General features: G+C 35.0%; 1 protein-coding gene across 2 annotated transcripts; it reads right to left on the minus strand.

Annotated features, from left to right (window-relative positions):
* Window positions 1-234: 234 nt before the first annotated feature.
* LOC132051508 (tyrosine-protein phosphatase DSP3-like) lies at window positions 235-2,852 on the minus strand. 2 transcript variants are annotated; one of them, XM_059442619.1, is made up of 5 exons: window positions 2,435-2,850; window positions 2,232-2,325; window positions 1,655-1,709; window positions 1,509-1,552; window positions 235-750 (listed from the first exon to the last, which is right to left on the minus strand). In XM_059442619.1, the coding sequence occupies exons 1-5, from the start codon at window positions 2,581-2,583 to the stop codon at window positions 496-498; spliced, it is 597 nt and encodes a 198-aa protein (XP_059298602.1). In that variant the 5' UTR covers window positions 2,584-2,850; the 3' UTR covers window positions 235-495. The 2 variants fall into 2 exon arrangements, with proteins under 2 accessions (XP_059298602.1, XP_059298603.1); XM_059442620.1 differs by lacking the exon at window positions 1,655-1,709 and having other exon boundaries at window positions 597-750; window positions 2,435-2,852.
* Window positions 2,853-13,907: the final 11,055 nt, after the last annotated feature.

The raw sequence follows: 13,907 nt of genomic DNA on the forward strand, positions 1-13,907 counted from the left end.
ACAAACTCAGACGGATAAACAATTAGATAACTCTTCTTTGGTACATTTGTACTTCTCATCTAGGACCCTAAAACTGAAAATCCTCAGATTAGGATAAACAAATTACTATATTATCAAAGCGGAGGCAAAATTTTTAGCTTATGGATTCTTAATCGCAATCCTCTTTGCTGACTGGGTAATGAACTTATAATGAACTTACAATATAACCACATGGTTTGAACCAAAGCTACTAGGTTCTGCCAAAAGAAATTGTTGAAACTAATGCACTTGTGAAACAAATTGGTGTATACAGATGGATCAAAGGTACAATGTAAAAGAAAAATGAAAGAATCAGAGGCATAAGGTATAAAGACTAACATTGGGAATATCCCAATCCTTCCTATAAAACAGAAGTCATCTGGGACTTCTGCAGATTTCTTTTCTACGATGTAAGAAATCAGAGGCATAACGTACGTATAGACTAACAATGGGATTGGAGTAGTATCCCAATCCTTCCTATAGAACATAAGTCATGTGGGGTTTCTGTAGATTTTCTTGTCCGCAAAGCAAGCGCCTCGTCCTTGAACCATAGTACATATAGATAATGCTCTCAAGGCAATGCCTTATGCAAGAGACATCACAGCTCTCTAGATATCTCACGTCTGTTTGTCTCCACTTTGATCCAGCAAAATGCTTGTACTCCTCCACAACTGAAGAATGACACCAGTTCTGCAATTTCCTCAGGCATCCGACTAGACAACCAGTTCGATGCTGCACAACAAAGTGAAGTATACGTTACAACCAAAGCACACAAATATCAGCAGAGTTGTTAATTATGAAGCAATATCAAGATCAAGGAGGATGACCAAAGGAATATTGTTAAATAGTTAAAAAGGTCATTAAAGGTAGTTTGGTAATTCTGCCTCTAGTCTGTTAATTAACAGAAATGCCCAATCCGGAAGCTAGTCAGCTAAGTTAGTTAGTTCGTTAAGTCCTAATCAATGTGTATATATCTGTGTATTTCTCACATTGAGATTAGATCATTGAATCATATTGATCAATACAAAAGTTCATCATCTTCTTCTCGTTTGTGCAGGATTAGGGTTCAATCCCTGAAATCCCAAGTTCTTGTTCATACAATTTCAAATATAATTACGTAAGATCCATCGAACTTAGTTTCTTAGGTAAGCATCGTGGTATCGTTAATGGGAGCCACACATCCACGAGAGGAACTAAGTATTTAAGATTTAATGATACAGAAAGTCTGATCATAGGAACTAAAAGTAAAAACAACGCTCAAAAGGATTCTATTAGTACAACAGAAATGATTGGTTCATAATTCAAGTTCAACGTGAGGCAAAGAATTTAACCAAAACTGTCCATATAGTTCATAAGAAGATGTATGCCTAGACTGGATATGGTTTCATAAATGTGTTCTATTAGCAACAACAAATTTCCTCATTATTTATACATATAAATGCACACAGAATAAGGAGAATATCAGGACAAGTATAAGCATAAAAATGTACCTTTCCGCGCTTGCAGTGGATAAGAATTGGATGATTTCTGACATCTACAAGCAATAACAAAAAAGAAAAAAGTCAAATATCATGTAATACGAATTATAGCCCTAAGAACATGATGACGAAAGAGAATTCCAACGATTTTAATATACCAATTAAGACTTTCAAAGCCTCTGTTATAGCACTCCGGGATATAGCTGATGGTTCCTGAGAGGAAAATTTCTTAAGTTTTCAAGCTTACCTTTCCAATAAGGTAATTAATCATATCACTTAAAATTCCATTTAACAAATTATAACACCAGATGTGGCCACATAGAACCAACAAAGTATATACATTTTGATGAAACAACAGCCTACAGAACTAATATCTAATAGTTCTCCTTCCGTTCACTTTTACTTGTCACTTCTAGCATCTCAGGAGTCAATTTTACTAATCTTCAGAGCTAAATTGAAATACACTAATTCAATATTAGATGTTAAAAAACTATACGAAAAATACTATATAAATTACAATTTTCCCCATATTAATATGATGAAAAAATACATCTTAAAATGTTGATCAAAATCCATGTAGTTTAACTCTCAAGAAGCGAAACGTGAGACGTAAAAGTGAATGGAGGGAGGAGGGAGCAATACTAATACACAAAACAACTAAGGATCAAAGGGCAGCAAAATTAATTCCAAATTAGAGAAAACAAGAAAAGGAAAAAAAAAGAAGAAGAACATTACCTTAGTACCATCAATTCCAAATTGGAAAAGCTTGATTTTATTAATTCTAAGAAACTCTAAATTCTCTTCAGGATAAGGCTCCGGACATAAATATCTGCAAACAAACAGGAAATTATAACAATCAATTCCCATATCTGCAAATCAAATAAAAATAATCTTGAAAAGAAAGAAAAAAAGATTTTGTTTTCTATAAGAAGACTAACATTATAGAGCGCAAATTGAGGGATTGCAAAAAAGGGAAATTGGAAGGTTGAGGAAAGCCAGATCTGTAAATACAGTTATCTTCAACTATAGAGAAATTTGAAGGTGGTACCAACATGTTGCTCTCTTCTTCAACTAAAATTAAACCCATCTTTGTTATTTGCAAAAACAAATGAAATTTCACAATCTTTTTTCCAAGAAGAAGAGGCAAAAGAAGTTTGTTTATCCCTCTCCTATAGAAGAAGAGGGCTGTGTGTGGATTTAGGAAGGATAAGGAGAATTGAGAGGAAATCAAGGGAAATTACTATTTTTAGATATGAATTGGATAGGGAGAACTGAGAGGAATTTGGAATTCCTGTAACTACTAAGTAATCATGGATTTGATGTATGATGGGACTCTTTCTGATTTTGCAACTGCTACGCACGGCAACTTATACTACTCCTACTTTCTATTTTTATCCATTTGTTTTTGACCTTTCAAATTATTATGTATATTTTTTTATTTTTATTTACACGGTTATGGTAATTATGGAGTTAAGAAACATACTTCATTCCTCTACTTTTACTTGTCCGCTATACTAAATATATATGTCCACTTTTTCATATTGAATATAGAAATTCAAGAGATAATTTACCACTTTATACATAATTTACCCTTATTATTAATGCTTAAATTATTTCAAATTCATTTACCAACATTAGATGACTTATACTCCATTCGTCCCAATTTATATGATAAAGTTTGACTAGGCTCGGAGTTTAAGAAACAAAGAAAGACTTTTGAAACAAGTCATAGATATTTGTGTGACTGTAAATCATTTCATTAAGGGTAAATAAGAAAGTTTTAAATTAAATATAGAAATGTATCATTCTTCTTGGACAGACTAAAAAGGAAAGTGTATTACATAATTGAGACAGATGGAGTTTAAATTAAGGGTGATATAATAAATTTGGGGTATGTCAAGTCAAAACATGAATGAGTAAATATGAACGGAGAGAGTAACAATTATGGAGTATGACATTTGAATGGTGACACTATGCATCGCCCTTTTCATTTTTTTTTTGAATTCTATTTATAATAAAAAATTTTCATGTTGGCTGTTTGTTACTCCATCCAGTTCAAAATAATTGAGGTTTTAAGCTTGAGCACATAGATTAAAGAATTCACTAACTCCTAAAAATTAAGTGGGTTTTGACTTATATACCCTTAATTATGATATTCTTTTCTTTTTAGTTTAACATAATTATTATGGGGATATGAGAATGTGTCGAGAACAAATTTAAAAAAGATAAACTAAATATAGTTTTGATTTTGTGAAGCATCAATTATTTTAGACCAACTTTTAAAGGCTTAAACCTCAATTATTTTGAACAAGAGGGAGTATAGAAATAATTGGTATGCCAAGACATTTTGTGGATGGAACTTTACCTATGGACATAAGCATGCTAGTTAAGACTCAAGAGAATCCAAATCTAATCCTATTCATGATCTAGCTAGTTAAAGTGTGGCTCAATTAGATCAGTTCTTTATCCATCAAAATGGAAGAATCCTGGAATAACCAATTAATTTAAATGAATCCCGCATATTCCAATCAATTCATATCAATATAATTTGACATGTGCAGTCATAAGTCATGAAATTCTGATTTAATCGAGTCCTAATACGAATATCAAATACCAAATAAAAACTATATAAAAGAAGGTCATGAGAAATCATCATATACACTTAAACAGTTACGTCAAATACATAATCAAGTAACATGACCTAGCTATTTAGCTAATGCATAACTTGGTCAGAGTATTATAATATTACTCCTTCTGCTCCTTTTCACTTATCCGTATACAATAAAAATTTCATCGTACGATTCCGCTTTAGCAAAATAGAAGAGATTTTTTTTTTTTTACTTTTATTATTAAGTAACAATTTCTCAAATTTATCGAAACATTAGGACTCAAATTTAGTTTTTCACAACATAGTAACTGTAAGAAATTTAGTGAAATAACCACCGAGTTAATTATACTTTTTAAAAGGAGTATAAGATATATATACTGTACAAGTAAAAAGAAACCGATAGAGTATATTACATGTCCTTTTTCAATTGTTTGAAATAAAAGATTTTTATATGTAATTGAAATGCACCTAATCTTTATTCAAAAACAAAGAACGAATTAGTTTATAAATTTGAACTTTAATGAAAGACTTGACCTTGGAACTTGGAAGGATTTCATTGACTAAAGGAAACTTCCAAAGATGTGGTTTGGTCATAGTCGGTGTGCTATGAATGATACCTGACTGATGACATATATAATTTTTTTACTATATTTTTGTAAAGGAGGGTCGTGGATTAGTCGACTTTTTAGGAATGCTCTTTGAATCTTATTGACGATTTGACGACGTTGTGATCAATCAATTTCAAATAGAAAGGCTTTTCTTATATAAGACAACGTAGGGAACCAAATGGAAAGGAAATAAACATGTTACATTTATATTTTTGTGAGATGTACACGAATACTAAATTACCGTAATACGAGGCTTAATATAGGGCAATTCGCAAGAATGCCCTTATTTTGGGGTGGTCTTTAATTTTTGCCCATTAAATTGTGGTTTTTAATTTTGGTCCTTCGTTAGAACTCTTTGATTTCGGGTTCGAACACTCGTTCAGTCAAAAATTAAAAAAAAATAATTCAATTTTGCATGCCTTAAGGCAGAATTTTGGACAAAACTCTGCCTTAAGATAGAATTTTACCTTGCAAAACTCAAGGCAGAGTTTTGCCCAAACACTTCATTTTCAGCAGTATTCTGTGTAGCAAGCCTTTTTGTCCGCTTCAATGTCTTCTGGGGTTCTTCTTTTGTACCTTTACTCCTTATTTCGTCATCATTAGCATTCAAGTTTCTTTTCTCCTTTAAAACAACAACTTAATCACTTTTTACTTTCTCCAAAGAAGGACCAATAGAATTGCCCCTATTTTTTCTGCCTCTATCAAGCAATTCATTTTCAGGAATATCATCTTTCACCAATACTGAATCTTCATCTTGTGTAGCAAGCCTCTTTGATCGCTTCAATACCTTCTGAGGTTCTTCTTTTGTGCCTTTATTCTCATCATCATTAGCATTTAAGAAATTTCTGCTTTCAGGCAAAATTCTATCTTGCGAATTCAAACCTCTGCCTTGCGACATTTTTTTTTTACTGAGCTGGGGTTCGAACCCAAAACCTCAGGGTATTAGGCGAAGGGCAAAATTTAAGACAACCAATTTGAGGGGCAAAAATTAAAGGCCACCCCAAAAGAAGGGCAATCCGCGCAAAAAAATGCTTAATATAAGTAAGCATGTCAATTGGTTCGGGTCAATTCGTGTATGGCCGGCCCGGATCGGTAAGAAATCGGCCCAGATATAGAACAAGGTGGGGTTGGTGAGGGGAAGCGGGGCAGGGTTTGGGAAGGAGTTGGGCTAGCCAATCTCCTGACCCAGGTTGCAGCCTCGGTCGCTATTCATCGATGCACCTGAGTGGTAGACCGGCCAGGATACATTTCAAGTTGCGACCCACCGATGCACCAGCGCGAAAATTAATTTTTTGGAATTTCTGGCAATTATGGTTGTTGGACCTACGACCAAATTCCAAAAAAAGTTCCCCCAACCTCCCCCCCCCCCCCCCCCCCCACCCACCACGAAGCTCCAAATTTATTTTTAACCCCAAAGCTTATAGAATTATACTTTAGCCCTTTTTTCACTGATAAATATTTTTTACCTTTTTCATATTTACTATAATCTCTCTCTCTTAATTTGCTGACCAAGTTTTACTTTAATGTTTCTACAAACTGAAATCAACAAGATTAAGTGAAAGTTTTCAAGTGTTTAATTCATCAATTTACGGTCATCTTGTTTCTTCTTTTTCTCTGACAATTTGGTACATTCGTTGCATCTCTTACTTTTACTTATTATTTTACTTCTCGCATATTTATTTTTATTATTTTTGCATTTTAAACTTTATTATTTTAATTTGTATAATGAATACACTAGAAAAGATAAGTAAGTTTATGTCTCGGGGGCGAAACGGTTAAGTTAAAAGCTAGGAGTACTACACTTGGAAATTACTCTCTTATTCCAGAAACATTACCTAGTGAACTAGGAGATATATGTGTGGGTGCACATGATATGAATTATTTAAAATAACAAGAAATTACGGTACAGAAGATGAGGATGAACCCAATGTAGGTGCAGATGCTGATATCCCCACTAGTCCGATTTTTTATCAAAATTAGAATAATCTAACGCTGCTGCCCCGTCATGAACTCAGCAACCTCCTATTCCTAACCCGAAAACGAACAAGTTTAGTGTGGTACATTTTTGACCCAGTAAAAAATACATATCAAATTGAATGTAAACTTTTCCATGACACTTATGAGCATGAGAACGGGGTAAATAAAGGGGGAACATGTCAATTAACTAGATATCCGGATGAAAAAAACCACATTAGAGAGGTGACGTAGTAGAAGGTCAGGGTTCTGTTGGCATCCAACAAAGATTTAACCCCCAGATCAGAAAATTAAGTGGATTGTATGATAAAATAATGACCGTGAAGAGTTAGCGAAAGTAGAAGGAAATGTAGAACACCGAGGAAACTTAGAAGGACATCAAGTGAACATGACAGGTAAATCAGTATCATCAATGGCTAGATGATCGTGTGTAGAATGGATAGCTGATTCTGAAGCATCACATTACATTTTTGCAAGCTTAGATGTGTTAAATAGTAAAAATGAGTTAAGTCCAAATAACGGAGACCGTTCCTACTAGGAAGAAGTAAAATATAACACATGTTGGGAGTGCATCTTTACTGAGAAATATGCACGTTAAGAATGTTCTCTATGTGCCTAAATTTAAGTACAACCTCATATCTGCTTCCAAGCTGACAAAAGAACCCTCCTGCTCTGTCACTTTCTTTTCTGATTTCTGTGTATTTCAGTATCTTTACAGTGACAGGGTAAGGGAATTGGCAGAGAGAATGAACGCTTGTACATCATCAAGGATGAAAGAAAAACTGAGGCCAAGAATATTATTTCAAATATAGCAAACCAGAAGAGAATCTCTGTCATAAGAGGCTAGGACATGCTTCAATAAGCACTATGAAGAATGTGGAATATTTTCAGAATAAGATTTTAAATATATAAGTAAATAAGTACTGTCTTATATGTCCTTTGGATAAGCAAAGTAGATTACTATTTCCTAGAAGTGACAGCCCCCTTTGTCTTATACATATGAATGTGACCCTATAAGCATCCTACTCATGATAGAAAGCATTTTTTTACAATTGTTGATGATAATTCAAGGTATACTTGGGTGTATCATTGCAATTAAAGAGTAACGTTGTTGTAGTTACTTAGAAAATTTCTGTTATTTTCGAAGACGCAGTTTAATGGCTCTGTTATAACAATAAGAATATTCAATATAACTGAATATTTTAACAAATAGGCTACTGAATTGTTTGATTCATATGGAATAGTTCATCAAAGTAGTTGTGTATATACTCCACGACAGAATCAGATAGCTGAGAGAAAGCATAGGCATATATTCCCGTATCCAGGTTCTTGAAGTTTCAGGGCAGTATTTCCATAAGATTTTTGGGCGAGTGTGTTCTTACAGCTGTGTATGTCATCAATAGGATTCCTACTGATACATTTGAACTGCTGCATAGGAGGCCACCATCTGCTGCATATCTAAGAGTGTTGGGTTGCATATGTATACCACTAACTTGGTTACGGAGGACAAGTTCTCCCCAAGGGCAAAGGCATCAATTTTCAAGGGCTATTCAGAAACTTGGAAAGGATACAAGTTATTGGATTTATCCGCTAACCAATTTTTTGTTTACAGGGATGTCATCTTTAATGAACATTTGTTTCCTTTTGCCAAGATTTCTTCTTCAGTTGAAGTACCTCCCTCAGTTCATGACAGGGGGAGTGCTTTAGATGGGCATAATCGTGAGCTACTTCAACTTCATAGATCACATGTAGCCGGAGAGGGGCCTAAGAATGTTGTGTCCTCCTAGAAATGAAGCTGACAATATCATTGTTGATAATGTTGTAGCATATGGTGGGATTTCAAACGACCATGAAGTACCTGCAGAGGTTGACCAGCTGATAGCAGCTGCAGAGGTTGAGCAACTGATAACACTTGAGGATAGACTGCACTCAGTATACAGTTGTCACGCCCTAAACCCGACCCTGGACATAACATACATCCGATGCTATGAACAACATCGGAAGCACCTTATGAATCAATAAACATCAATTCCCTTTTTAATAATCTTTCATCTATTATTTCATCAAGTTATAAATTTCTAAATGAAATCATTATCACACTTATGAAATAACACATCAAAAATCTACATAAACACGTGGCCAAATGACTCAACGAGTCATATGAGACTCCAACATACTATCCACAATCTGATAACTATATATGGAGCTTCTAAGATAATGCATAAATGTCTAACTCATCGGGACGCAGCTCGGAAACTACTAAGAAGTAATAAATACTCAATGAAAACCCACGAACAAGTGTGTGGGCTCACCAACAATCTGGAAAGCAGCAAGTACTCCTAATCCGCGAGATCTGTCTGTACCTACTCTTCTTCGTTACCTAACATACCATCGAAAGCAACAATGGTATGCCTGAGTACTGGGTACTCAGTGAGTGTCTAAGGGGCAATAGTTAACGAAATCAAAGTAGTCATAAAACGAATAATAATCAGTAAAATAATATTAAATGAAATAATTCGAAAACCAGGAAATGGAGTAAGCCATTAACTCAGAGAAATCATCAGAGAATCCAATAATGAAGAATACATCAAGTTTAACTCATTACCGTTTACCATGTCAAGTATGCCACTTACGAACCAAAGATTACCACAAGCCACTCACAGGAAACCAAGATACCAAAACAAGTCACTCACAAGCAACCAAGATACCAAAACAATCCACTCACAAGCAAATCAATCAATCGATACTCAAGGGCTAGGAAACCAAGAAGGCTAATCATCCTCTGGACTAGTACAGCTGTAGATGTATCGGGCTATATGCCTTAGAGGTCAATTGTCCTCTAGACTGACACAATAATAGATGCACCAGTCTATACGCCTCGGAGGTCAATCGTCCTCTGGCCTGACACAGCAATACTCGTATCGATACTTTAGGATCCATAACGGCTAATCGTTCTCTGGACTAGCACAACTTGCCCATACAGGTCCAAAAACAAATAAAGATACAAATCATAGCATATCAGCCGAATCATCCATCATGGCTTAAAGCCAAATATCACTCCTCAAGTCATCATCTCAGAATAGAGGTATTTCAAATCATAACCAATTTAGAAATGCTATTCAACTTTCTTATTCAATTTCAAGTTCAAGAAATCTATTCAACATCAAAACAAGTTTAAGGTCCAACCTTGAGAACAATGAGTTCAATCATCCAATAATGGGAAAAACGAGTTTCACAAGGTAGTATAGTTGGTATAAGGTTCGATGCGGGCTTGACCCTACACACGCATAACCTTGTCTAAAAGAAATCATCTTTAGTTCCGAAAGAACTTCCACCAAACAAGAGTTTCAATGATGTTCATATTCTAAAGAATGATTGCAAGTCACGAACAATCATCCACATGTTTCAAACAAGATAACATACTTCAAAATGAAGGTTTTTGAAAAGTAGACATACCTCAAATCCCGCTAAAATCTAGCAAATGTATTTCTCCAAGTTCAACAATCGTTCTACAGTGATTATTAATGATAAAGTTCAGAACTTTAATCAAATTCTAAGAGTTATCGAAAAACTAGGGCTTTTTCGTGCAAAAGAGAAAAAAAAAAAAAAACGTGTTCTTGAATCCCCCATGAATCACTCATGAATTATTGTTGTTTCTAATACCTTACATTAGTCCCATAAGTCTCAAAAATCTCGGTAAGAATCATAGAACATACCATTAAGAAGTTTCCCAAAGTCTCCTTCAAGTTCTCTTTCTCCAGTTTTCAAGAATCTATGGTTTGAAGGATGAACTAGGGTTAATTTGATGTTAGATTGATCTTGCAATGATGAGAAATGATCAAGAACTTATCTTAGATGTTTTGGGGAAGTTTTAGGGTTGTTTCCTCTCAAAAAGTCGGCCAAAACAAATTGGGAATGAATATAACGAAGTGGGAAACTTATAAAATTCGAAACCAGAAAAATAATGGGTCGCGGTACCCTTGTGTCGTGGACCCATCGCGGATGAGACCACTTGCAGCACCCCTGTGATGTAGTGGGCCGCACAAGGCAAAAATTTGGTGAGAACAACGTTCTAATCGCGGCACCCTTGCGACTTGACTTCCGACCTTTGCTCAGTAAAACAGTCATAATATTTTGTACGTAGCTCTATTTGAGTTGGGAGAACTATCGTTGGAAAGATATTTCAAAGACCTACAATTTATGCTTTGAGTTTGCTCTGATTCTCAATGCAACTATCCAAAAAATGGAAATAGTAAGAAGTCCTTTAGACTTAGACGAATTTAGAAGCCCTTAAGAACTTCACTTTTTGGTTTGACTTCAAAACGACTGTTTATCACCCGAATTCATCCCAAAGGGATTCATATAGCAAAAATATCATCTTAATACTAGTTTTTATGCATTCACACCTAACTCAGATTTACGGAGTGTTACAACAGTGAGAATCTCTGGGAGGAGCACTAAAAAACCATTATGGCAATAGAAATATATGATCACCAAGAAGGCAAATGGAACAGTTCTCTATCCCCTTATCAGATTACCTTTCATATGACTGGATTTCTCACAAATATAGAAGTTTCATAGCCAATATCTCATTTTTCACATAAACTAATAATTTTTGCAGAAGCTTCCAAGGATCAAAGGTGGATAGAAGCTATGAGTTTGGAGATAAAAGCACTGGAGGGAAACAACACCTCAGAGATAGTTCATCTTCAAAAAGGAAAGTATGCCATTAGCTGAAAGTGGTTGTACAAGATCAAATATAAGGCAAATGGAGAAGTAGAAAGGTTCAAGACAATTTTAGTTGCCAAAAGGTACAATCAAAAGGAAGGAATATATTATCATGAGACATTCTCACTAGTTGCCAAAATGGTAACTGTGAGATTTGTCAGTGCCTTAGCAGTCTAGAGGATGGAGTGTGTACCAAGAAGATGTATAAAATGCATTCTTGCAAGGAGATTTGTATGAAGAAGTGTACATGGAGTTGCCTCAGAATTTCAAGAGATAGGGGAGCAAAGAGTGTGGAAGCTAATGAAATCCTTTTATCGGTTGAGACACCAAGGAAATGGAATATCATGCTTACTGAGGCTCTAACATGTGCAGGATACAAACAAAATCTGTATGACTATTCTCTATTCTCTAAGCAGCAAGGATAGAAGTTTGTAGCACTCCTAATCTATGTGGGTGAAACTAAGGAGGTGTTGCACCAAAGTTCAGAGTGAAGGACCTTAGAGAACTCAGATACTTCTTGGGAATAGAAGTTCTAAGATCAAGTAAAGGGATCCTATTAAGCCAAAGGAATTATACACTTCAGTTGGTTTCAGACTTAAGATTAGAAGGTTCAAAGCTAGTGTCCACTTCTATAAATCTGAATAAGAAATTCATTTCATCAGAGTATGATAGGCATGGTGGAGTGAAAAATGTTGTAGTATTGGAAGACATCATTGAGTAACAAAAATTGAAGGGAGGCTGGTATATCTTGAAGTCACAAGGCAAGACACAATGTTTGTTATGCAGATACTCAGTCAATTTATGCAAGCTCTAAAGAAGTCTCATTGGGAAGCAACTGTGAGAGTTGTGAGATACATCAAGCAGAGTTCATGATTAGGAATTTTACTAAGTAGCAAAGCTGAAGATAGTCTAGCATGTTTTTATGATGCAGATTGGCATCATGTCCAAAGATTAGAAGGTCTGTGACAGGTTTTGTAGTGAAGTTTGGTGAATCACTGATTTCATAAAAATCCCAAAAAGTAGCACAGTGTCAAGAATACAGGAGGCTGGCAGCAACCAATGCAGAAGTGCCTTAGTTATTGGGGTTGTTTGGAAAGTTAGGTGTGAAGATTGAGATTCCAATTAGTGTGTCTTGTGACAGCAAGGATACACTATAGATAGCAGCAAATATCATATCCCATGAAATTACTAAGCATATAGAAATAGATTGTCACTTTGTGAGGGACAAAATTAAGGAAAGAAGAATACACAGAGAGCATAGTGACCAAGGATCAACCGACTGATTCGTTAACTAAAGGACTTGATTATGTACAACACAATTTTCTTTTGAGCAAGCTTGGAGTGTTAAACATCTTACACGTGCAGCTTGAGGGAGAATGAGAGAATACACAAGCTAAAGTGTGCAGGTACTGTTATATATTATTAAGTATTATTTAATAATAATAAGTAGTATTTAATTAATAAGAATGGAATTAAGTGATTGGTTGTGACTTTTCTAGAGAGGTTCATCTTTATTAGAAGAGTTGTTAACGGTTGGCAGCAAATACGCCGCCTATAAAATAGGTATCTTGGCATAAGCCAATATCACTTTGTACATCCCTCAAGTTTCAACAATATTCCACCATTGTTGAATTAAACAATTCCTCTATATTTCTTTGTTGTCTTCTTCTAAAATTTCGTTTTCCAATTGGGTTGAGTTCTTGTAGTAGAAGAAATCAAAGAGTGCAACTTTGATTTCCAGAGTAGGCATTGTATCCTGGGGATGGACTTTCCCGTTAACCACTTGCACAAAATAGGAGAAATTACTATCCTAAAGATAATTTCACAAAGTCACCTTGCCTATTCGTTCCGTGTTTTCCATTGAATTCTCTTTTGTGATTTCGCTCTTTAATTTGGTTCTTAAATTTGTCTCGCATAAAGTTACTCCATTATTGTATTCTTTTGAATATTCTACAACAATTTTAGGATAGTAAGTTTTCCGTTATAATGGAGTTTTCTTTGTTGTGCGAGAAAGAAAAATCAATTGTGGAGATGCGGGGTATTAAGAGTTCATGATTTTTCATTAGTGTCTCTCTGGGTAATGGCTGTTTTGGCATCAAACAAAGGCATGGACAAGCACCTCTCGCGAAAGAGAAATTAGTTTTTTTCTCTAAATCCAAAAGATTAGCAAACTTGAAGTTATTCAGACGTTTCCAACCAAATAAATGCAGAGAGAGAACTTTAGGTGACATTCTTTTTTACTTATCACTGAAATCTCTTCGCTGCTTATATCAAGGAGATTCTCATCGAAATCAATTAAAAGAGATATATTTCAAATGTTGAAGAACAAAGCAGTCAACCACGACAAAAGAGATGAATGTTTTAATGGCAATTCAAGGTTGATGGGTTCTTAGGAGAGTGGTTCTTCAGGAATTACTGATATTGGGAGTCAGCCCATTAAAGGCAGTGATAATTGGTGGCTACAATTGGGAGCAGAAAAAAAAAACACTTCAG

Source organism: Lycium ferocissimum, chromosome 4 (assembly GCF_029784015.1).
Source record: "Lycium ferocissimum isolate CSIRO_LF1 chromosome 4, AGI_CSIRO_Lferr_CH_V1, whole genome shotgun sequence".
Classification (NCBI taxonomy): Eukaryota; Viridiplantae; Streptophyta; class Magnoliopsida; order Solanales; family Solanaceae; genus Lycium; species Lycium ferocissimum.